Source organism: Stigmatopora nigra, chromosome 4, assembly GCF_051989575.1.
Source record: "Stigmatopora nigra isolate UIUO_SnigA chromosome 4, RoL_Snig_1.1, whole genome shotgun sequence".
Taxonomy (NCBI): Eukaryota; Metazoa; Chordata; class Actinopteri; order Syngnathiformes; family Syngnathidae; genus Stigmatopora; species Stigmatopora nigra.
Window position 1 is genome coordinate 10,303,834 of NC_135511.1, and position 21,623 is coordinate 10,325,456.

At 41.8% G+C, this 21,623-nt stretch overlaps 1 protein-coding gene across 5 annotated transcripts; it reads left to right on the forward strand.

Moving 5' to 3' along the window:
- The first annotated feature begins 1,580 nt into the window (after positions 1 to 1,580).
- On the forward strand, positions 1,581 to 19,936 carry LOC144195358 (nipped-B-like protein A). Of its 5 annotated transcripts, none has more exons than XM_077714938.1 (48): positions 1,581 to 1,948; positions 3,473 to 3,545; positions 3,654 to 3,801; positions 3,899 to 4,064; positions 4,226 to 4,326; positions 4,437 to 4,548; positions 4,698 to 4,861; positions 5,008 to 5,156; positions 5,312 to 5,402; positions 5,520 to 5,741; positions 5,814 to 6,065; positions 6,514 to 7,238; positions 7,774 to 7,981; positions 8,064 to 8,234; positions 8,353 to 8,526; positions 8,620 to 8,781; positions 8,871 to 8,977; positions 9,055 to 9,141; positions 9,417 to 9,648; positions 9,974 to 10,125; positions 10,392 to 10,472; positions 10,549 to 10,649; positions 10,750 to 10,876; positions 10,985 to 11,067; positions 11,319 to 11,451; positions 11,652 to 11,795; positions 11,883 to 11,969; positions 12,195 to 12,415; positions 12,500 to 12,602; positions 12,863 to 12,961; positions 13,057 to 13,203; positions 13,654 to 13,788; positions 13,866 to 14,018; positions 14,091 to 14,199; positions 14,413 to 14,543; positions 14,631 to 14,771; positions 15,091 to 15,184; positions 15,265 to 15,419; positions 15,655 to 15,745; positions 15,886 to 16,059; positions 16,142 to 16,332; positions 16,413 to 16,520; positions 16,719 to 16,919; positions 17,017 to 17,163; positions 17,283 to 17,659; positions 17,743 to 17,917; positions 18,291 to 18,500; positions 18,694 to 19,936. In XM_077714938.1, the coding sequence occupies exons 3-48, from the start codon at positions 3,738 to 3,740 to the stop codon at positions 19,054 to 19,056; spliced, it is 7,620 nt and encodes a 2,539-aa protein (XP_077571064.1). In that variant the 5' UTR covers positions 1,581 to 1,948; positions 3,473 to 3,545; positions 3,654 to 3,737; the 3' UTR covers positions 19,057 to 19,936. The 5 variants fall into 5 exon arrangements, with proteins under 5 accessions (XP_077571064.1, XP_077571065.1, XP_077571067.1 ...); XM_077714939.1 differs by having other exon boundaries at positions 8,874 to 8,977; XM_077714941.1 differs by having other exon boundaries at positions 6,514 to 6,689.
- The last annotated feature ends 1,687 nt before the right edge of the window (positions 19,937 to 21,623 follow it).

Consider the following 21,623-nt stretch of genomic DNA (forward strand, 5'->3'; position numbering starts at 1 on the left):
TGTAACACAATTACTTTTAATATTTGTGTTCTGTCTAATAATACTACTGGTACTGCAGGTGATACGAAAATATTTTTTGTTGTGTTGTAAAAGTACAGAACAGAATGCAAATAAAGACATTTTTTCATGAAAAAAATATGAGAGAAAAAGGCAAGGCCAGCCAAAAAAGTTGAACACATACATTTATTATTTTAATATTGAAATGAAAATCAGAATGCAAAAAGTAACTTACCAGAAAAGCTCAAAACCACAAGGAAAAGTATACCAAATTTTCTAAGCCAAATTTTAGATCCCCAAAGTGTCAATACCAAATCTAAAAATAGATTTTTTTTTCTTCGTACATCTGTCCCAAAAATGTAATTAATGTACTTATTTTCAAATTCTATTTCTATGTAGTTTTTAATTAGTACATTTTAATATGCTTCTCCAAAATGCTGAAAATGTTGTTTTTTAGGAAGTTAAGATTTGTGGATTTTGTTATTGAACTAATTTTGTATTACATAACTGACTACCAATACATATATATACTGTAGATGTGACGAGAAATGTTTCACAAATTGTGGTTCATAGGCACCAAATCCTGAGTCATTTCTTTTTTTTCTACCAAGGGTAAAAATGCTGTTATCTTTTTTTGTTGAACAATGACAAAGGGGGATTTATCATCTTTATTGTATCCATGGTACATTCAAGAGTTTGTGTACAGTATGTCTGTGATATGTTTTATTAGGTTGTTTTGGGTGATACTGTTAGGAAAAAACTTGCTGTACAGTTTCATTCTGAATATAATTGTCTTTGTATCGGGGCATGTTGATCAGTGTGTGGTAGAGTTAACAATAGTTATTTTGCAAAATATTACTTATTGATTGTTTTGTTACAAATCCAACTGGTCAGCATTTATTTGTACTGTTTATTCTCCTGAGGACTATATGGAATGTTACAATTACAGTTACCAAATTCTACATCAGGTTGTGATATAAAAAGCCAAAACGGAGAGATAGTTCATTTATACACAGCTGTTTTCACATACAAATAATTGAAATATTTGTAGTCAGTCATAGGTTGACTGATTTTTAAAAAATAAATAAATTAAAATCAAAATGTTTGTGTATTAATAAAGTATTATCAAACACACACACGCATTATTAGTGAACTATTTGGCTTGAAGATTAAATACTATTAACTATAGATTTTAATACAGCTCTGAGCTCACATTATTCAAGCAAAACTTTAGTTTTACAATAAGTGTAATAGTTTTACAAAAGAACCATTTGTCATTTGTAATCAACACTCATTCATCTAACTCATTGGCTGCCAATACATCCAATTGACTTTTACAGATAATTTTCATCAACATTTGTGGCATAATTTATTTACCAATACATCAACTACTTATTATCCGTTAGATATTTCATTTCTACACTGTCATCTTGAACAAAGGCACCCCTAAAGTGGTGCTAGGACGCCCTCTAGCGGACTGCCTGTGAAGTGTTGTGAGGCATTTCGTTCAGGGGCCGATGGAGGGAGTCACTCGTGAGATCTGCTCTCAAGTCATACGGTGGCACTTCCGGTCGGCATTTTGTTCTACGAGAGGAGGAGAGCCTCTTTCGGCCGATCGCAACAAATCGTCACATTTCTCCCTTTTACACTCGGAAAAAAAACAATTGGCAGGCTTTCGTCGCCCGCGTCAACCGCGACGCCGAAGTAAAGACGTACACCTTGTCGCAAAACGTGGGAATAATTTGGTTACGAGTTGTGTGACGGAAGAAGGAGCGATCCAAGCCCGACCCCGGATTATTGTTGATAGCTAGTGAGCTAGCCACCTAGCTCGAATCGGGCTAGCTCGGCGAGCCAATCCGAGCTCCTTCTGGAGGAGAAGAAAGGGGGAGCCAGAGATACGGACATAAATCCTGCTATAATATTTTCCTCCCTTTGGGCGCCACAAACGAAGGTAATTGCACTCACCTATGTGCATTTTGCAGAATAGCCTTTTTAACAAAATGTGCACTTCTCAAAACAACACAGACGCCGTCGTTAATCGCCAACTGGGAAGGGAACGAATGCTATGTAGCTAGGTGTGTTTTCGCTCTTGCCCAGGCGCACGGCCTCGAAGCTGGATGTCACTCGTCGAAGATCGGGCCGCTTGTTTCACAGGGCTCCGTGTGATTTTTCCTGCAAGAAACTCCGTTTATACCCTCCATAAATGTGCTACAATAATTTCTCTTCCATAACAGGTCGCCGACTGCTGCGTTGAAATATTACGCTAACTTCCTAACAGTCGAAGCTACCCACTTTTAGCCGAACCCAACAAGCTACCGAGCCGTGGGAGAAAAACAACCCGCGGAGTGAGCGCTTTCCACCGCGTTAACCTCGCGTATAACCTGCGGCTGATAGCTTCAGTCCAAAACTTAGTGGAAATAGATCTACAAGATGACACTGACGGAAGTTTTGGTGTGATTTTGTTTTTTGTTGTTGTTGTCTTATTTAATTGCATTTTCATGTTTGGGGTTTAGAGATGTTGACGCTAGGCACCGAGTACGATGGGTGCATCTGCTCCCCTTTGTGCCGCCTCCTTTGGCTGTCAGTCTCCCACCTGTCAACTCTGGCAAACACGTACCGTGTAGGAGAACCCAACAGACGTGCTACTACGAGTTAATGTTTACAACACCTCATTTATTTATTTTTTGCTTTGCGCCCCCTTCTCATGAGCACTTGCTGCTTTCGTTTGCCAAACCTGTTGCGTTGTATTAATGTATTGCATGTGTTCTGAGGTTTGCAAAACCGTTTCCCCTTTGAGAATTTAACACGCTTTCCTTTATAAATAAGAATATGCTCATATTGTTGTTGTTGTTTTTTTAAAACGAAAAAGTTTAAATCTTAGAATGATACCTGGCCTCTTAACCTACATTTGAGATAGTCCCTTTTGAAATGATAATTCTAAAAAAGTGTTTTGAGGACAGGAAATAGTTGTTACTACATTATACATGGTGAAAAACAACTATTTCTTTCAGAGTGAGAAGGAAAGTTGTGAAAGACATGAAAATCAAGCATTTTGTTGGTGTTAGGAAGCGCCACAAAGTGAGAGGTGGTGATCGCTTTCAAAATTGTTGTTTAGGTTTTCACCCACAAATGTATTACTATCAAATGTGATAGATTTTGGCTCTCTCGTACAGTCCCGTGCATAAACGTAATAAACCAGCTTTTCCAACTTGTTGGCACAACAACCGTCATTCTTAGAATTTTCTTCTACTTTATACTGCATGAGCAATTCCAAATATAATTGCTCACTGATTTACAAGCATTTTTGGAAAAAAATATTCCGGCTTCCAAACCACTACATCTGACTCTCACAGCTGTCGAAGGTGCAACACTTTCACTGCACTTTTGCTTCTAATTAATTCATAGGCTGTATGTCAGTCCCAATGATCTGAATAAAATGCCATGATCTTAATTTTATTTGTTTACTTTTACACAGCTCATAGGAGGATTTGTTTTTCCTCTGAAATGTCACTGTGTCCACCTGAGGCGGCACAGCATTTGTCCACAAGGTATGCTGAGATATATTTATCACACGTGATACAACTTTAGAGGAACCATTGTAGTTTAGTTATTCTCAGAAAATCGCCTCCTAATTCCTATTCACTTCCCTCCCTCAGGTGTCAGGAGATGTGAGGACAGGTGTCACTCATCGGCCCCCCGATCTACCTGTGTATCACCACACCCCCACCCTCACCTCAAGCATGAATGGGGATATGCCTCATGTTCCCATAACTACTCTCGCTGGGATCGCTAGCCTAACAGACTGTGAGTGGCATCGACTGCGTCCTGCCTCAGTACACAATTGATGAATCTCTTTTTTTGATCAGCACTAGACGTCTTATTTCTATGTTCCTCATTCCAGTGTTGAACCAGCTGCCCCTCCCTTCCCCCCTCCCGGCCACCACTACGAAGAGCCTCTTGTACAATGGTAGAATAGCAGAGGAGGTCAACTGTCTTTTGGGCTGCCGGGATGAGAACCTAGCCTCCCAGCTCGCCCATGGCCTGAACCAGGTCTCCACAGAGCACATGTAAGTAGTACTCCACCCGCTATTTTTTGTCATACCCATCTATTCATTCCTCTTTACTCCCTATGCACCCGCCGCAGCATCCATGCAAAATAAAGTTTAAAACTGAAATAAATATATAAAACAATTTCTTATCTCCTAACCTGTTCATTTGTGTGTTACAGAGAGCTGAAGGACAACCTGGGGAGTGATGAGCCTGAGGGAGATGCACCACTGCTGCTGCAGACTATGCTGGCCAGAAACCCTGGCATCTTCAGGGAAAAAAGTAATCAGCCTCAAAACCAGTCACTTTTCAATTAAATTGCTCGCGCACACACACACACGCACATACATTTCCTCAGCGTTTTCAATGATTACCTTTTCTTACCTGAACAGATGTTATGCAGCAGCCGATGGTACAACAGTACAAAATCACCCAAAATTCCATGCACAGTCCAGCCCCATCGGCAAATTTTCAGCCGGCAGCAATTTCTCCAAATCCATCAAGGTATGTCACAACACACCATTTTCTCTGTACCAACTAGTCACAGTAGATTAACATTCAAATGTATTGGTGTGCTGTTTGTGTGCTCACCCAATTATTTTGCATAATGTTTCACTCACATTGGACCTTTATCTTACTGTTTTTTCTTTTAGTCGATTTGTGGCACCCCAGACAGGCTCTAGTAGTCGATACATGGGCCAGCAAAACAGTCCGGTTCCTAGTCCCTACACACCACAAAGCCCCGCCCCTGGTTACCTCCAGCAGTACCCCCACCAACAACCACCCAGCTACAACCAACATCAACAGATCCAACAAGGTGAGTCTCAGTGTTAATCAGCTAACTGAATGAATATTGACATTTTAACTAATTTTCACTATCTGAAATCATTGAAATGCTAAAGAATAAAAGGATGTTACTAGTTAATACTTAACAATTAATGAAATGTTTTTGCTTTCTCAAAGTGTCCGTGGCCAGTCCAATGGTTCCGGGAAGTATACGAAACATTCACGAAGGCAAGGTATCGGGGCAGATGGCCAACACCGCCAACCACCACCCAGATAGATATGGCACAGATGACTACTTGAACATCGTGCACCGGTCGGGCAGTGAGGTAGGGTCTCCGATTGATTTGATATGATATAATGAGGCGTGCACCGATCACAAAAAAAATGTATGGTGTAATTTTATACGTTGCAAGGCACTCCAAAGAGACAGCTCTTTGTATACATTAGCATTTCAAATCTGCCTAATGTATATCTTAATTAGGATGGTGATGCCGCCCTGAGAAATTCATCATTCCCTTTACGGTCGCCGCAGTCCAGCTGCTCTCCAGCAGCAAGTGAAGGAGCAACGAAACGTAAGAAATAGTCTTTATATAGATAAACAGCGCTCCCACATAGGATGTTTATTCATTTTTTTAATGTTGGTAATGTCTTCACTTTATTTTTGTTTATTTCCCCCTCCTTCCTCACAGCAGGTTCTCGCCCCCCGCTGATTCTGCAGTCACCACCTCCATATGTGCTGTCGCCGAGGGAAGGGGGGCCAGACCATAAACAGCAACTGCAGCAACGCAAGAAAATTCCCACCGTGAAAGAGGAGAAAGACATGTATGACATTGTCAGCTCCCCAAACAAGGATTCCACCAAACTCACACTTAAGTTGTCCCGGGTTAAGTCAAATGAGTCTGACCCACCAGGTAGGCAAACACACACTATATTTGAATTATAAATACTGAATTGGGTGTAATAATCTATTCTGCTACTCTCAGGCGATGGTGTCCCAGGCCTGGACCACAACTCAGACAATATGGAGGCTGAAATGAACTTTCAGCAAGTGCCTGTTCTCCAGCAGAACCTGATAGCCCGCCACAATCAAGGATCCCAGCAGGCAGGGGGTGCTGTGGGTTTCCAGGGTCCTAGTTCTCCTTATGACGAGGTGGAGCTCGACGCGCTAGCTGAAATCGAACGGATAGAGCGAGAGGCGGCGAGTGAGAAGTGTTCTAAGGAAGTCCAGGATAAAGGTATGGAGAATCATTTTTGGGACAAAATATGTCCATTGTATTTATGATTCTAAATTTGGCGGCCCGATGGAAGAATAGATACCATGTCGGCCTCACTGTTCTGGTGTCGAGAGTTCGATCCAGTTCAGTCTTTAGTCCCCACTGTGTGGAGTTTGCATGTTCTCCCTGGGCTTCCGTTGGTTTTCTACGGGTTCTCTGGTTTCCTGCCACATCTCAAAAACATGCAGGGTAGGCTAGTTGAACACTCAAGATTGGCTCTCGGTATGAGTGTTACGTGAGTCATATTCCATTTCCTTGTGCTCTGCAATTGGCTACCCACCAATACAGGGTTCCCCCCGCCAGGTGCTCATACTTTGCTGGGATAGGCTCCAGCACCCCCTGCGACCCTTGTGAGAGAGGATAAGCGGTTCTGAAAATGAATGAATGATTTTAAATTTATTTTCAACAGACAAGCCACTGAAGAAGAGAAAACAAGACTCTTTTCCTTTGGAGCCCGGCGCTGGAGGTCCCGGTGGTCCTACCGGTGCTCCAGGAAGTGGACCCACGGGTGGGGGCAATGCTGGCAAACTGACCCCGCAAGAGGCCACAGCAGCTGGGAACGGTGCCAGTCGTCCTCCCCTCATGGTGAGCATTGACCTCCAACAGGCAGGAAAAGTTGACGGCCAGCTCGACCCCTGTCTGGCTGCCCCGGTCCCTGCCTTAGAAGCTCAACGCTGGCCCGAAGAACCATCTAGCGGGCTCGCCGCTGTAGAAGGTTCTGACACCGCCTCGCGTTTGAAACCGGACGGACGACCGGATGTCATCAAGAACAGGGTTGATAAACATGACGGCAGAAGAGACTGTCGGGAGTTGTCCAAACACCGACATGATGACAAGTCTTCAGATAGGCGGGCAGAGAAGCCAAAGTCGTCGGGCCGAGGGGAACAAGGACGGGACAGGGAGTCTGACAAAGATAGGAGGCATCGCTGCGAAACCGTCGATGTTCGCATGAGATGTGATCGAGATAGGTCCGTCTTCCGGGCATCCTCTGTCGGAGAGCCTGGTCGTAGCAGCCATAGGCAAGACAGTTTGAAACCTGCTGCCGTTCCCTCCGGTCCTAAACTTCCACAATCTTTCCCCGCTCACCTCCTGGGAGGACAAAGTGGCGCACTGAAGAACTTCCAGATCCCTAAGGTGATCTGGAACGACCCAAACAGCAATGGCTGCCAATCATTTAGATATCACTGCCTGCAGTCTCACTAAAAATCATGCCACCGCTCGCTCTTATTTTCACATTAGTCGTTCCCATTTATAATTGTTTGCTTTATATCGGGGTTATATTTTAACACATTAATCAGTCCTAGTCATTCTTAAAGTTGATGTTTTGTGTTGTTGCTGAATTTGACCACCAAATGTTTAGTTATGAGCAAGAAGGCACAAATCTTAAAAAAATACTCCACTGCACGTTCTTAGAAGTTGTTAAAATCCGGACGAAGACCCCACTCTGCCATTCATGGCTCCTTGAAATTCTAACTTTACACTAATGTTGGAAAGGAGTATTCCTTTAAGCATTTGTCTATACTGAAAACTAACATTTGAATCGTTTCGTTCATTGGTCTGAATCATTGACATTGTGTCATTTCATATTTTGGTATTCAATGTGCTAACCTTCTGAGCTTGTTGGCAGACACTACCAAAGAGGATCCCTAACAGCTTCATTACATTTCAGATCAAACGTGATGGTGGCGTTCCAATGGAGAGTCACATTTGGGGGCAGCCCAAGGTGAAACTAGAGCGACTTGGTCTGGTGCAGGACTTTGAGAAGAGGCCCAAGCCTGTAGTACTTGTGAAAAAACTCTCTGTGGACCAGATCCAAAGAATAATTCGTCACAGCAAGACAGGAAAGAACCGTTTCTCCCCAGGAAAATATGGCAAAAGTACATCTTAAAAATTCCCAAATGATTATGATTCATTTTTTTTCAATGGGTCATCTAATGAGAACTTGCTTTTTTTCCCCAGCTGGCATGGACCCGGCCATCTTAAAGGAACTGCCCCCAGAGCTGCTTGCAGAGATCGAGTCAACTATGCCCCTCTGCGAACGAGTCAAAATGAACAAGCGAAAACGAAGTACGATCAACGAGAAGCCCAAATACGCCGAGGTCAGCTCGGACGACGATGCAAACGAAGAATGTGAGTCAGCTCTTTGATTCCTTGTCCAATGAGAGCATATGTTCCAGAATTAATTGTCACGTGTTCATATTTACGTATGTTTCTTTTTGTAATTGAGTTGTGTATTTAATGTCAACAGCTGTACGAAAGCGTCAGCGTCGAGAAAAAGACCGGGCGTGGGACTTTGAGGAAAGAGAGCGACGCGCCTCAGGGGAACATCGGAGAAGTGGGTCCAAAGAAGGCCGCAGAGGCTCGGGGAGCCGTTACCGAGACTCCTCCGAAGATGACTCGCCGCCTCCCAGCATGAGCGATGGTCTGCTTTTCATGAATCACATTTTTTGCATCTTCTTGCTCAACTCCCTCAGTCAATGCCAATGAGAGAAAAATAACAATTCTCCTTGCACAGTTGCCAGGAAATTAAAGATGAAGGAGAAACAGAAGAAGCGGAAAGCATATGAACCGAAGCTTACTCAAGAGGAGCTCATGGACTCGTCCACGTTCAAGAGATTCTTAACGAGCATTGACAACATTTTAGACAACCTTGAAGATGTGGATTTCACCACCATGGGTACAGTTTGATTTTCTTTTTAAATAAATCAAACAGCATGTGTCTTTTAAATGTATCCACTTTTTATTTATAATCATAATTGTATCCAGCAGCAGATGACGACGAGATACCTCAGGAATTGCTACTTGGGAAGCACCAATTAAACGAGCTGGGCAGCGAATCCGCCAAAATCAAAGCCATGGGCATCACCGGCAGGGTAGCCGTATATTTACGTCAGCTAACATACTTTTGATGATGAAGAGCATGGTTGCATTCAGGTTGTTTACTTTATAGATACCATCGGACAAGCTAGTGAAGCTGCTCAATATTCTAGAGAAGAATATCATGGATGCATCTAAGCTCTCCACAATGATCAACCACGTGAGTCAGCTCTTTTTTTTTTTTAAATATATATAAATACATATATTTGATTGGAAAAGAATTGCTACTTAGCCCAAATGGTTGAGATTGCTGCTTCATTTAATAATGTTTGTCTGCTATGGACAAAATTATCCCTAAATAAACGTCATGTAATCTTTGGTGCCGAGTGAATGAATAGGACTTTACAAAGACTTGTGATGTCAACTTTTGACTTATGTGTACTGGCTTTTGAGTGAAAAATACCCCACTGAATATATCTCCTTTCCTAATGTCAGGATCACGATGCTGAGGATGAAGAGAGGCTGTGGAGGGACCTCATCATGGAGCGAGTGACCAAGTCGGCCGACGCCTGCCTTACGGCCTTAAACATCATGACATCGGCCCACATGCCAAAAGCTGTCTACATTGAGGATGTCATCGAGCGGGTGCTACAATATACCAAATTTCATCTGCAGAACACGCTCTACCCGCAATACGACCCTGTCTACAAAGTGGACCCACACGGAGGTGAGAATTGTACAGTCAGCTGTTAATAAAGTCAATAGACAAGGAGTGCAACAGAGACAGCATAGTGTGACTCGCAGAGTTCTCTCGTGACACAAATCAATAGTTGTTTTTTTTTTTGCCAGCCTTTTGAACTTTTGTCTTTCATCCATTTTAACAGTTCATTGTTTCAGCCCTTTATCAATCTAATTGTTCATCCAGGGCTTTTGTTAAACTTGTTCGGATTCAAAGCAGATCATGCTAAATTCATGTCACATTAAATTACCAAATTTAATTTATTTTATTAATTTGTTAGAGTGGACCTTTATCGATCTAATCTTTTGTCCAGGTGGCTTACTAAGCTCCAAGGCGAAGCGTGCCAAATGCTCTACACACAAGCAACGTGTCATCATCATGCTATACAACAAAGTGTGTGACGTTGTCAGCAACATCTCTGAGCTCCTTGAGATCCAACTGCTTACTGACACCACTATCCTCCAGGTAAAAAATATATATAAATAATAATAAAGCTTGAGTCTTTGTTTGAATTGTGTTTCACCTCAGGGGTTAAATGCAAAACATTCCAGTGACACATGAAGAGACACGTCTGAGATAATTTGATTAATTTGTTTGAGTTATAATATCATTGGCATTAAATCCTTTGTTTAGGTCAAAGTATAACCTGATACAATTTCTAACGCTTTCAAGTCCTACTATTAATATTCCATTTTTATGATCCACTTCATCTTCTTTTGCTCCTCCTCTAGGTATCATCAATGGGAATCACGCCATTTTTTGTGGAAAATGTCAGCGAGCTGCAGCTGTGTGCTATTAAACTGGTTACAGCAGTAAGTGTTCTGACATTTACTTAAAATTCACACCTGCAATAGTGTTGACGCGTGCTTTGAAATTTCATTTGTCCAGGTATTCTCGCGTTACGAGAAGCACCGACAGCTTATTCTGGAGGAGATATTTACGTCACTGGCCAGGCTGCCCACAAGCAAACGCTCCCTCAGGAATTTCCGGTATTCTACCTCTTGGAATGATATTTTTCTAAGATTAATTTAGACCTCGCCAATAATGTAGAGCTATGTATGACAAGATTGTGTTCCATACTTTTGTCAGGTTGAACAGCTCGGACCAGGATGGAGAGCCTATGTACATCCAAATGGTGACTGCCTTGGTGTTGCAACTCATCCAGTGTGTGGTGCATTTACCCAATGATGGGGACTCAATAGAGGACCACGACAAGGTAGGTTAAAATTCAAGAAAACATAATACAGGTCCTTAATAACAGTTTTGGTGGTACCTAAAAATTCCAGCTCCTGTTGTTGTTTTATTTCCATGTGTTTCATTTTAGGTGGACCAAGATGTGCTGATTACCAACTCATATGAGACGGCAATGAGAACGGCGCAGAACTTTCTCTCAGTATTCTTAAAGAAGTAAGTGCCCTAATTTTTGTATTTATTGTTTTGTTAGGGATGTACCTGTTTTTTTTATTTCCGTCAAATATTTGGATTAAAAGATTTACTTTATAGTTGTATTTTTTTCAGGCCTTTTTTTAATATATTGTTAATTGTCATAATTTTCCATATAATTTTAGAAAGAAATGAATGGTTATTGAGTGGTTATTGTTTAATGATCAAACAAAACTAAATGTGCTCACTTAGTTTTTCTCCCCATGTTCCCTCAGATGTGGCAGTAAGCAAGGAGAGGAAGATTACCGGCCTTTGTTTGAGAACTTTGTCCAGGACCTGCTCTCGACGGTTAACAAACCAGAGTGGCCCGCTGCAGAGTTGCTACTCAGTCTGCTTGGCAGACTCTTGGTTAGTGTGATCCACTTTATTTGTTGGCTAAATGTTTTACAGATTTTTATTAATAATACACAAGATGTGAATTTTCATTTATTTTAAGAACTGAATGATATTCCAATTATAATAATTTCTGACCATATAAGCATTTTTAGGTCTATTTCACTTATGCCACATGTCACCAGTTAACAATTTGTGTATTTGACTTTGAAAAGGTGCACCAGTTTAGCAACAAGCAGACAGAGATGGCTCTACGAGTGGCTTCTTTAGATTACCTTGGCACTGTGGCTGCCCGCCTAAGAAAGGATGCTGTTACCAGCAGGATGGACCAGCGGTCAATTGATCGCATTTTACAGCAGGTAGAACAACTTTTTGTTGTGTTTCTAATGCTAACACATTACTGTTACTGTGCTGAAAATTAATATTTCTTTGGGGCATTTCTGCAGTCTCAGGGTGGTGATGAAACACAGCAGCTGCAAAAGGCTTTGCTGGACTATTTGGAACAGAATGCTGATACAGATGCCTCATTATCAGTGAGTTTGAATTAGCACCAAATTAGTGGTGCCCTAAGATGCAAGTGTAGTTTTGCTATTATAAGTTTGGATGTTGCAATTGCAAGCATACACTGCTTAATTCTTCATGTAAGGAACACTTTCACATTTTCGAGATACAAGCTGTTGATCAGCAGTGTATCTTTTATTTAATTGTGACTTAGTCTACAGATGGGATGAAAAATTAAGGACCAATTGTTTTGTTAGTTTGCCAGAAAGTTCTACATTGCCCAGTGGTTTCGGGATGCTACGACAGAGGCAGAGAAGTCCATGCGAAATCAGAACCCAAAGGACGACTACTCTTCGGAGGGGCCGCAGCACGCCAAGGAGATGGAGACCACGGGTGAGATCATGCAGCGAGCTGAAAATCGCAAGATGTTCTTGCGCAACATCATCATGACTACACCAGCTCATTTTGCCACATTAAAGTAAGACTCCTTAGCACTGGACCTGTAATGTCTTTCCTCCCTTTTTTTAACTGCCTATCACTCTAAACTTCTCTTCTCTTTAAGGATGAACTCTGACACTGTGGACTATGAGGACTCCTGTCTGATTGTGCGCTATTTGGCCTCCATGAGGCCGTTTGCACAGAGCTTTGATATTTATTTAACACAGGTAATTGTTGAGAACTGACTTCTGTATTTTTAGCTTGTTAAAATTGTATATTCCAATCATATTTAGTGAAAACAGTGCTTCTTTGGGCAAAGTTAACTCTGATACCTGGCTGATGCATTGGACTCATTGGCATCTAAACAAAAGTACAACCAAATCCAGTCTCGAGTATAAGTTGCAAGAAAGCTCAGGCAGCCCGCAAGCTCTTAAAGCAAGGTTTTATTGGCATTTTTTTCTTCATTATTTCTTTTTTTTTAATTCAGATATTACGAGTCCTTGGAGAAAGTGCCATAGCAGTGAGAACTAAAGCCATGAAGTGTTTGTCCGAGGTTGTGGCCGTGGACCCCAGTATCCTAGCAAGGGTAGGTCTCGATATGCTTGTTTTGAAGACTACCTTGGCATTTTACTGTGCCTCGTTTTGTTGTACCTTGACATTACTCTCTCTCTGCCTGTGCAGTCGGACATGCAGCGCGGAGTCCACGGCCGCTTGATGGACAACTCGACGAGTGTGAGAGAGGCAGCTGTGGAGTTGCTGGGCAAGTTTGTCCTTAGCAGACCGCAGCTCACTGAACAGTACTACGACATGCTCATAGAGAGGATACTAGTAAGTATTCTACCAAACTTTTTAAAAAGTATTTATGTATAATTGATATGCAAATTAAAAAAACTATCAGGCACAAATGCTACAGAATTATTATTTTAGCAGATAAGGAAATATTATAGTCTCAACGCTTTCTCTCCTAATCTCTACCCTAAATCAGTGTTACACTGCTATTGTTATGGTAGTTGTCATGGAAATACCAAGTTCACAGGGAGTTCAACCTCCTCTACAGTCTTACATTGCCACCTAGTGTTTCAAATATGCTACAGCACCCCACACTAATAAACGGCTTCTGAGTTCTTCTGTGCTCAATGCTTTGAGGGTTCTTGTACATTTTTTTAGTCTCGCTTGCTGAATTTATTTTTAGCCTTTGTCTGCTTTTAAGAAGGGGGTGGAGCAATATTTTCCCGAGTTAGAAACACGGCTTGATAATTAAAGGAACTCTTCCCACAGGACACTGGTATCAGTGTAAGGAAACGAGTGATCAAGATCCTGCGAGACATTTGTTTGGAGCAGCCTACCTTCAGTAAAATCACTGAGATGTGTGTCAGAATGATTCGCAGGGTCAATGATGAGGAAGGAATCAAGGTATTTTCACTGGAGGATTTTGAGTTGTTGAGCATTTAAAATTGAATAACACCTGTCTTTATAATTGTGTTTCATAGAAATTGGTGAATGAAACATTTCAAAAGTTATGGTTCACGCCAACGCCGGCCCACGACAAGGAGACCATGACCAGAAAGATCCTCAACATTACAGACGTGGTCGCGGCATGTCGAGACACTGGCTATGACTGGTTTGAACAACTTCTTTCCAATGTAAGTGGCGGCATCTTGGCATTTTGCAAAGCTTTTTTAAACACGCCACCCTGTGGTTCCTCTTGGCATTAGCTTCTCAAATCTGAGGAGGACGCAGCATACAAACCTGCCAAGAAGGCCTGCGTTCAGCTGGTGGACAATCTGGTGGAGCATATTTTGAAATATGAAGAGTCTCTGGCAGGTTAGTGAACCATTTAAGTGCAATAGTGGTTCTTTTCTGTTGTTGGTGCTGTAAAGACATTTTTAAAACTAATGCCTGATGAATTAAATTTGGATCCAGACTGTTTGCATCATTAACATCTAAATAACTGGCAGCACATGGAATGTGTGACATAAGCATAAGCAAGTCTTTTCTTTTACTGAATCAATGAAAAAATGCCATTTTCTTGCACAGAGAGCAAAGGTGTAAACTCCACCCGTTTAGTGGCTTGCATCACTACCTTGTACCTGTTCAGCAAAATAAGGGCTCAGCTCATGGTAAAACACGCCATGACCATGCAACCTTACCTAACCACCAAGTGTAATGTGAGTTCTTTGTAATCTTGATGCTTTCTTTGCATATTAGCTCACTTTAAATGTTGTTGAAACTAAATGCATTTTTTTTCTTACCAGACTGACAATGACTTTATGGTCATTTGCAATGTGGCAAAAATGTTAGAGCTGGTGGTGCCTCTAATGGAGCACCCCAGTGAGACATTTCTTGCCACCATTGAGGAAGACCTTATGAAGCTGATCATCAAATATGGCATGACGGTATGTTATAGAGACATCACAACATGGCAAGAAATATAGTTTATCTTAGAAAAATGGAACTCACCTCAGATTCACAGTGAATGTAGTAATTTACTGGTATATTACTCTGCGAGTAAAGATTTTGCCACAAATGTGCATTGTATCCAAAAATCTGTGATTAGGAAAAGTAGGCGGACATGTGGGTGTCATCAGCCCACCTACCGTTTTCTCAGACAGCCCCTTGTGTAAAAAAAAAAATGAATAAGCCATCCTTGTCCATGAATTGTGTACTATGTACTAGAAATAATGTGACGTGATGACGTGTTCCACTTTCTCGTAGGTGGTCCAACACTGTGTCAGCTGTCTCGGGGCTGTTGTCAACAAAGTGACTCACAACTACAAGTTTGTCTGGGCATGCTTCGATAAATTCTATCGTGAGATGAATCTCTCTCAATGTCTAATATTTTCCAATTTTGTGGACTTCAACGCTAACCACCTTCCCTTTGACCTGCAGGTGCACTTAACAAGCTAAAGGCCCAGCATCAAGAAGATCCTAACAGCATGACGTTGATAGGAAACAAGCCTTTCTTATTGCGGTCGCTGTTCACCGTGGGTGCCCTTGGTCGACACTTTGATTTTGACCTAGAAGAATTCAAGGGCTCCACCAAGGTAGTATAATATTTGTAATGTCGTTTTTAAATGGATATATCAGTTTTAGATACTATAAAAAAGTCTTTATAAAAGAGTAGAAGCTTTATCTTGATCTACCAACTTAGTATGTTTAAAATTTTTACTTTGTTTTTTGTGTTATTGCTACATATCAAAGTACACTTGTCCATATCCCTAAAGTCTTAAATTGTAAAGCAAACAATATTGTAAACGGCAATCTTTTTGTGGCGTACAGGTCATTATCAAGGAAAAGGTTTTGGAGCTTCTTCTGTATTTCACCAAGCATGAAGACGAAAAAGTCAAGACGAAAGCTATTATCGGTTTAGGTAAGTGCAATACTTCATCAGCTGTCTAAGAAATTCACAATTTGCATACATGCCAACTGCTGTACTTGGTATGAAATGTATACACAAAGCCTTTGAACGTGGGGAAGTCTCAAAACTTGTCAACATCGTCTATCACTCAGGCTTTCTCGTCATCATGCATCCCAGCCAAATGTTTATGCCTGAAGTGAAGTCCTTGTACAATGGCATATTGGCTGACAGTGCCTCGTCCATCAACCTCAAAATCCAGATCCTCAAAAACCTCCAGACCTACCTGCAAGAAGAAGACACCAGAATGCAAGAAGCAGACCGGGAATGTACGCCTCGTGATTTCACGAAATGCATTCTGTGCTGCATCAGTGCTCAATTGTCTCATGGAGGAAAATCTTACATTTGCAGGGAAAAAGCTTTCCAAACAGGAGGATCTGAAGGAAATGGGGGACATCTCTTCGGGGATGAGCAGCTCCATTATGCAGCTTTACCTGAAGCAGGTGTTGGAGGCCTTCTTCCACACACAGTCCAGTGTGCGGCACTTTGCGCTCAATGTCATTGCGCTCACTCTGAACCAGGGCCTCATTCATCCGGTGCAGGTATGTAGTACATTACAGTGTGAGTCCACTGTCAGGCTAATATTTTGAGATTGAATTGAATAACACTATTTTTGCCTCAGTGCGTGCCTTATCTGATTGCCATGGGAACCGACCCAGAGCCCAGCATGAGGAACAAATCTGATCAGCAACTGGTGGAGATAGACAAAAAATACACAGGATTCATCCATGTATGTTGACAGTCATTCCTGTATATTTACGATCCTCAGTTTCATGTTTTGTTTCTTACTACAATTGCCCAAATGATATTAAAATTTGATAATTAGGTAAAATGTTGGTAGCTGCAAAAAGAAAAGGTTAAATCTCAATAATTGCCGTGTAAAGAGCTCACTGAGTCCTTTGCATTTTCTTCAACTGTATTCTTGCAGATGAAAGCAGTGGCTGGGATGAAGATGTCATTCAACCTGCAGCAGTCCATCGAGATGTCTCGGAGGACCATCATACGAGGTTTCAGACAAGACGAAACCCACTCGGCTCTGTGCTCGCATCTCTTCTCCATGATCCGCACCAACCGGCAACACCGGAGAGCATTTCTCATCTCGCTACTGAATCTCTTTGACGACAGCGCCGTGAGTCTTTTCAGCCTCCAAATTTAAACCAAAACGATGTGGGTTTTTTCTTCTTTTTTTTTTTTAAATGTCGGCCAATCCCTTTTCCATTGCACAGAGAACCGAGGTGAACATGTTGCTGTTCATAGCGGACAACCTGGCCTGCTTCCCATACCAGAGCCAGGAAGAACCTCTCTTCATCATGCACCATATAGACATCTGCCTGTCAGTTTCTGGAAGCAACCTTCTTCAGAATTTTACTGAGGTAATCAAACTAAGCTAGATTGCAGCTCAACTCTGACAGTGCCCGGAAAGACAACTCCAATTGCCAGTCAATTTGGAGAACAGTTACATTGTGGTCCTGTGTTTTTTTCCTCTGCCCAGCTTCTATTGAAAGAGCCAAGGCGGAAGGAGAAGAAGGAGAAGAAGGAGAAAAAGGTGAAGGAGTGGAAGAGTAGATCAGACGGGGAAGATGAGTACGAAAAAATTAACAGCGATTCCCCCGGGAGCGTCGAGGGACGCAATAGCGAAGACGACGACGTGGTACGGCAGCCCAAAAAGCCCAGAAAACCGATAGACGACTCCGAGAGCTCAGAAGAATCCGATCTGGACGATTTATGTCTGGATGATACAGACAGGGTTATGAAGCGTCTCCCAGACAATTCCGCTAGCCTCTTGGACTTTGCCAACTCTGTTCAAGGCATATTGTTGCTGCTGGTGCTCAAACAGCATCTGAAGAACCAGTATGGGTTCTCAGACGGGTATGGGACACAAAAACGCCAGGCCTTCTAATGTGGAACCTGCCTGGTTTGTAACCTGTTTTGTGTTTTTGCTCTTCCCACAGGAAAATCCAAAAGTACTCCCCAACGGAGTCGGCCAAGGTATACGACAAGGCGGTGAACCGAAAAATCAACGTTTACTTCCACCCGCGGCAAACCCTCGACTTTATCTCCAACAACATGGCACGCGCCACGCTAACAGAAGATGTCAAGAGGCGTATCGTCAAACAGTATCTTGATGTAAGTGAGAATGAAAATATACTGAAGGAAACTTTTAGTACAGGCCTCCAACACTCTAGCAAGCTACTACTTTTCACATCCTGGTTCTGCCTTTCATTGCTATAGATTCTCTATGTCAAAAATACACTATTTTGGATGGCCATCCAGAGAGGAGAAAGATACCTGCACCATCATTTTTTTTAAATATTCTGGAGATATTGGATAAATATGTGGAAACACACTTACAGAATGATATTACATAGTCAACTGGACATTTGATGCAGTAAAAAAGAACAATTCAGATTATGTAATCAGATTTATGATCCTGTGTAAAATCAAATGAAATAGTACAGCATTAACAATGAAAGGCTCTTGTCATATGTGATTGATATAGTTCAAGGTACTAATGGAACATCTGGACCCGGACGAAGAGGACGAGGAGGGAGAAGCGTCGGCAAGCGCCAACATCCGAAACAAAGCCATAAATGCCCTGCTGGGAAGCTCGGGGCCATTGATGGGGCCATTGATGGGACCCAGTCCACGCAACCAGGCGGGACCAGAGACAGACGACGACTACAGCGACGGCGACGAGCGCACACCAGGGGTAAGACTTGAAACGCCTCCCAGTTTTTGCATTTCCAAATGTGTACAGTGTTTATTCATAAAATTGGGGGGATAATATTTGAATGGAAGTTAACCTTAGACCCCAAATAACAGGAGATCTCTTCTTTTTTTTCACCATAATGATGCATACTTGATTGTGCCCTTATTTTTTCTCCCTGCGTTCACCTCCCCAGTCCTCTCGGAAGTCGAGGCGAACGGGCGACCCGTCGGATCCCGGCCGGATGAACGAGACGGTGGAAGTAATGGACGTGATCGCCCTGTGCTGCCCCAAGTACAAGGACCGGCCGCAGATCGCCCGCGTGGTCCACAAAACCCCCAGCGGCTACGCCATCCACTGGATGGCGGGCTCCTATTCGGGGCCCTGGGCCGAGGCCAAAAGGCGCGACGGCCGCAAACTGGTGCCTTGGGTGGACACGATCAAGGAGTCAGACGTCATTTTCAAGAAGATTGCCTTGACCAGCAACCACAAACTAAGTAACAAAGTAGTGCAGACTTTACGCTCGCTATATGCAGCGCGGGAAGGAGGAGCAAGCTAGTGGCTCCTGTGTTTTTGTTATTTGTTTTTGTTGTTTCCCAGATTTCTTCTACCTGCTCCCTGCCGCCTCCATTCACACGGCCAAACTTCACTGGATTTGCACCCTATTCTCTTCCTCATTTTTGTATGAAAAGCAAGACACTACATACTTTTACATGACTTATTCTTTCAAAAAAAGACTTATTATTTTATTATTATTATTATATGAAAGGGATGGCTCATGTTGATGTGTATGTGTACACGTATGGAGAGGATATAGGATCCAGAAAGCATATTGAAAGGAAACATTAGGCTCCAGTTGATCCCCTCTGTTGGAAGGCTTTTTCCGAGGAGACCCCCAGAGGGCGGTGGGGGCGGGGAATGTTTGGTCAACATTGTCGTGGGAGCTCCTTCGCTGTTGTGCAGCCGATTCTAGTCGCTCATTTCTACTCCCACTGTATCATAGTTTAACACACAAACAGAAAAACTAAAAAATGTTTATATCTCTGAAAACAAAACTGTATAAAAAAACAAAAAAAATCCCACGCAAACTAAAAAAAAAGAATAAAACTTTAAGTGAATGTTGGAAATTAGTCTTTTTGATGTTCTTATTAAAGTGTTTTTTGAAGTTTATTATAATACTAGCACCTAATGGTTTCCCCCTTATAGCTTTTAGATATTTGAAAGAAAAGAGAAAATGAGACTTTTTTTTCACTTATTTGTCCATGCTGTACAATGGCAGAGTCTTCTGAATATAATTTATTCTATTTCGAACTACGCATGCAGTATATATGTGGCCTATTGCAGGAGGATATTTTGTAAATGTCGATTTTTGTTGTTATAGGTCACCTTAGTAAGATGAGGAAAGGGGGATTCATAACCTTTTATGGGGGTGGAACAAATACTGCAATAAATTTTCTACTTCTCTTTGTCACTTGTCTCAAAGTATCAATATCATCTTTTCATTTTTTTTTCTCTCCCAAATTAACAAATATCAAATGGGCAGTTGTGTAATTTACTAAACTAAATTATCAAAACTAGAGATGTCCCAGATGTGGTCATGTGATTGGAAATCAGTCCCGATCACATCATTTCCAGAGGATTGAAATGAGGTCAAAAAGATTTTAAAATGTATGTATATTTTAAATATGAACTCAATAATCCTGAGGTATATTGCAAAAGAAATGCATATACAGTACCTTGCATACTATATTTATATTTACACTGTTGAAACAATCTTTACAGAATAAAGCAAAAACATTCAGCGATAATATAAAGTCAAGAAAATCAACTGAGAGCTTTTGTGATCACATTGCAATTTTTCTATTATAAATGAAATTAAACCAGAGAATATTGCAAAAAAAAATGGTATGGTGGCCAACAACCTCACGTTCGTCAGAGCTGCAAACCACCTGTCGCCCATGGAGGTAATTACTGTAGAGCTGGCCAGATTTGATTTCCTTAAGTAACCAAGAATCCTTCTCAATTACTGTATTGTTTTTGCCGCTTTTTCGCAGGATTCAAGGAAGAACTTGGACAGGGACATGCAACTCATGTACACCAAAGCGCTGGAAGACGATGAAAAGCTTGTCTCTGAAATATTGGAACTCTCCCAGTCAAGGTTTGATGAAGCATGAAAAAAAAGGTTCATTGAACTTTAGTTGTTTTGTTGTTTGCAATAAGTTTCTCATGTGTACTGTTAATAGGTTGGCTAAATCATTTGCATTCAAAATGTATTTCAGTGCTCTTTTGTGAAACTTTAACCGAATGGTCTCCATACTATTCCAGAAAGGGCCGCAGTGGGTGCCTGTTTTCATTCCAACTTGTAAGAGGAAACCTTTCCACCAATCTGGTATGTCAAATGCATAATCAGTGGATTGCAATCAGGTGCTTCTTTTTTTTCAGCAGAAACCTCATTGGTTCAATCATTTGTGTTGGATTGGTTGGAACAAAAACCTCGAGGAACATTTTGGAGACATTTTGCTTCAAAACAAAGGTAAAATAGTACTGTGCATAATTGCAAACGTATGTGACTGTATTGTTATGTCTGATTTTTATAAAGGAGTCACGTGTACAATTTTGCTATGTCTTTTTGGTAGAACTGGTGGAGCCAAAGGTAATAATATTTAACAGAGTAATCATAAAAAGTTGCTTCCCAACTATACACTTGAGCTAAAGGAGAGCCAATGTATAAAAGACAAGTTCCAAGTAGTTTTAGAGCTGATGTGCATGAGAATGTTGGCTGAATTTAAGCTGGGAGGGGGGTGCAGTAAATCGGGAGGTGGTCTGACCCGCAAACTTAACCTTGCATCAATACAGGAAGTGTGCAAAAGTGGGTGGCAAGGAGGGGCCATTGGGGGCATTGAAAAGTTTGCCAGAAATGTTTTGACAGATGTGATGAGGTGACGCTGAGGGGCTCCATGGGGACCCGCAAAGAAAAAGAGTGATGGATAACTTCCACGTGGAGTTTCTTTATACACTCTTATGTGTGTTGGCTGCGAGGGTCCACACAGGAAGACACAGTCTGGGTAAAGGCTCGCGTGTCTGTGTGTTTTAAAGAGTTATGTCGACCTTTACTTCTTTAAAAGA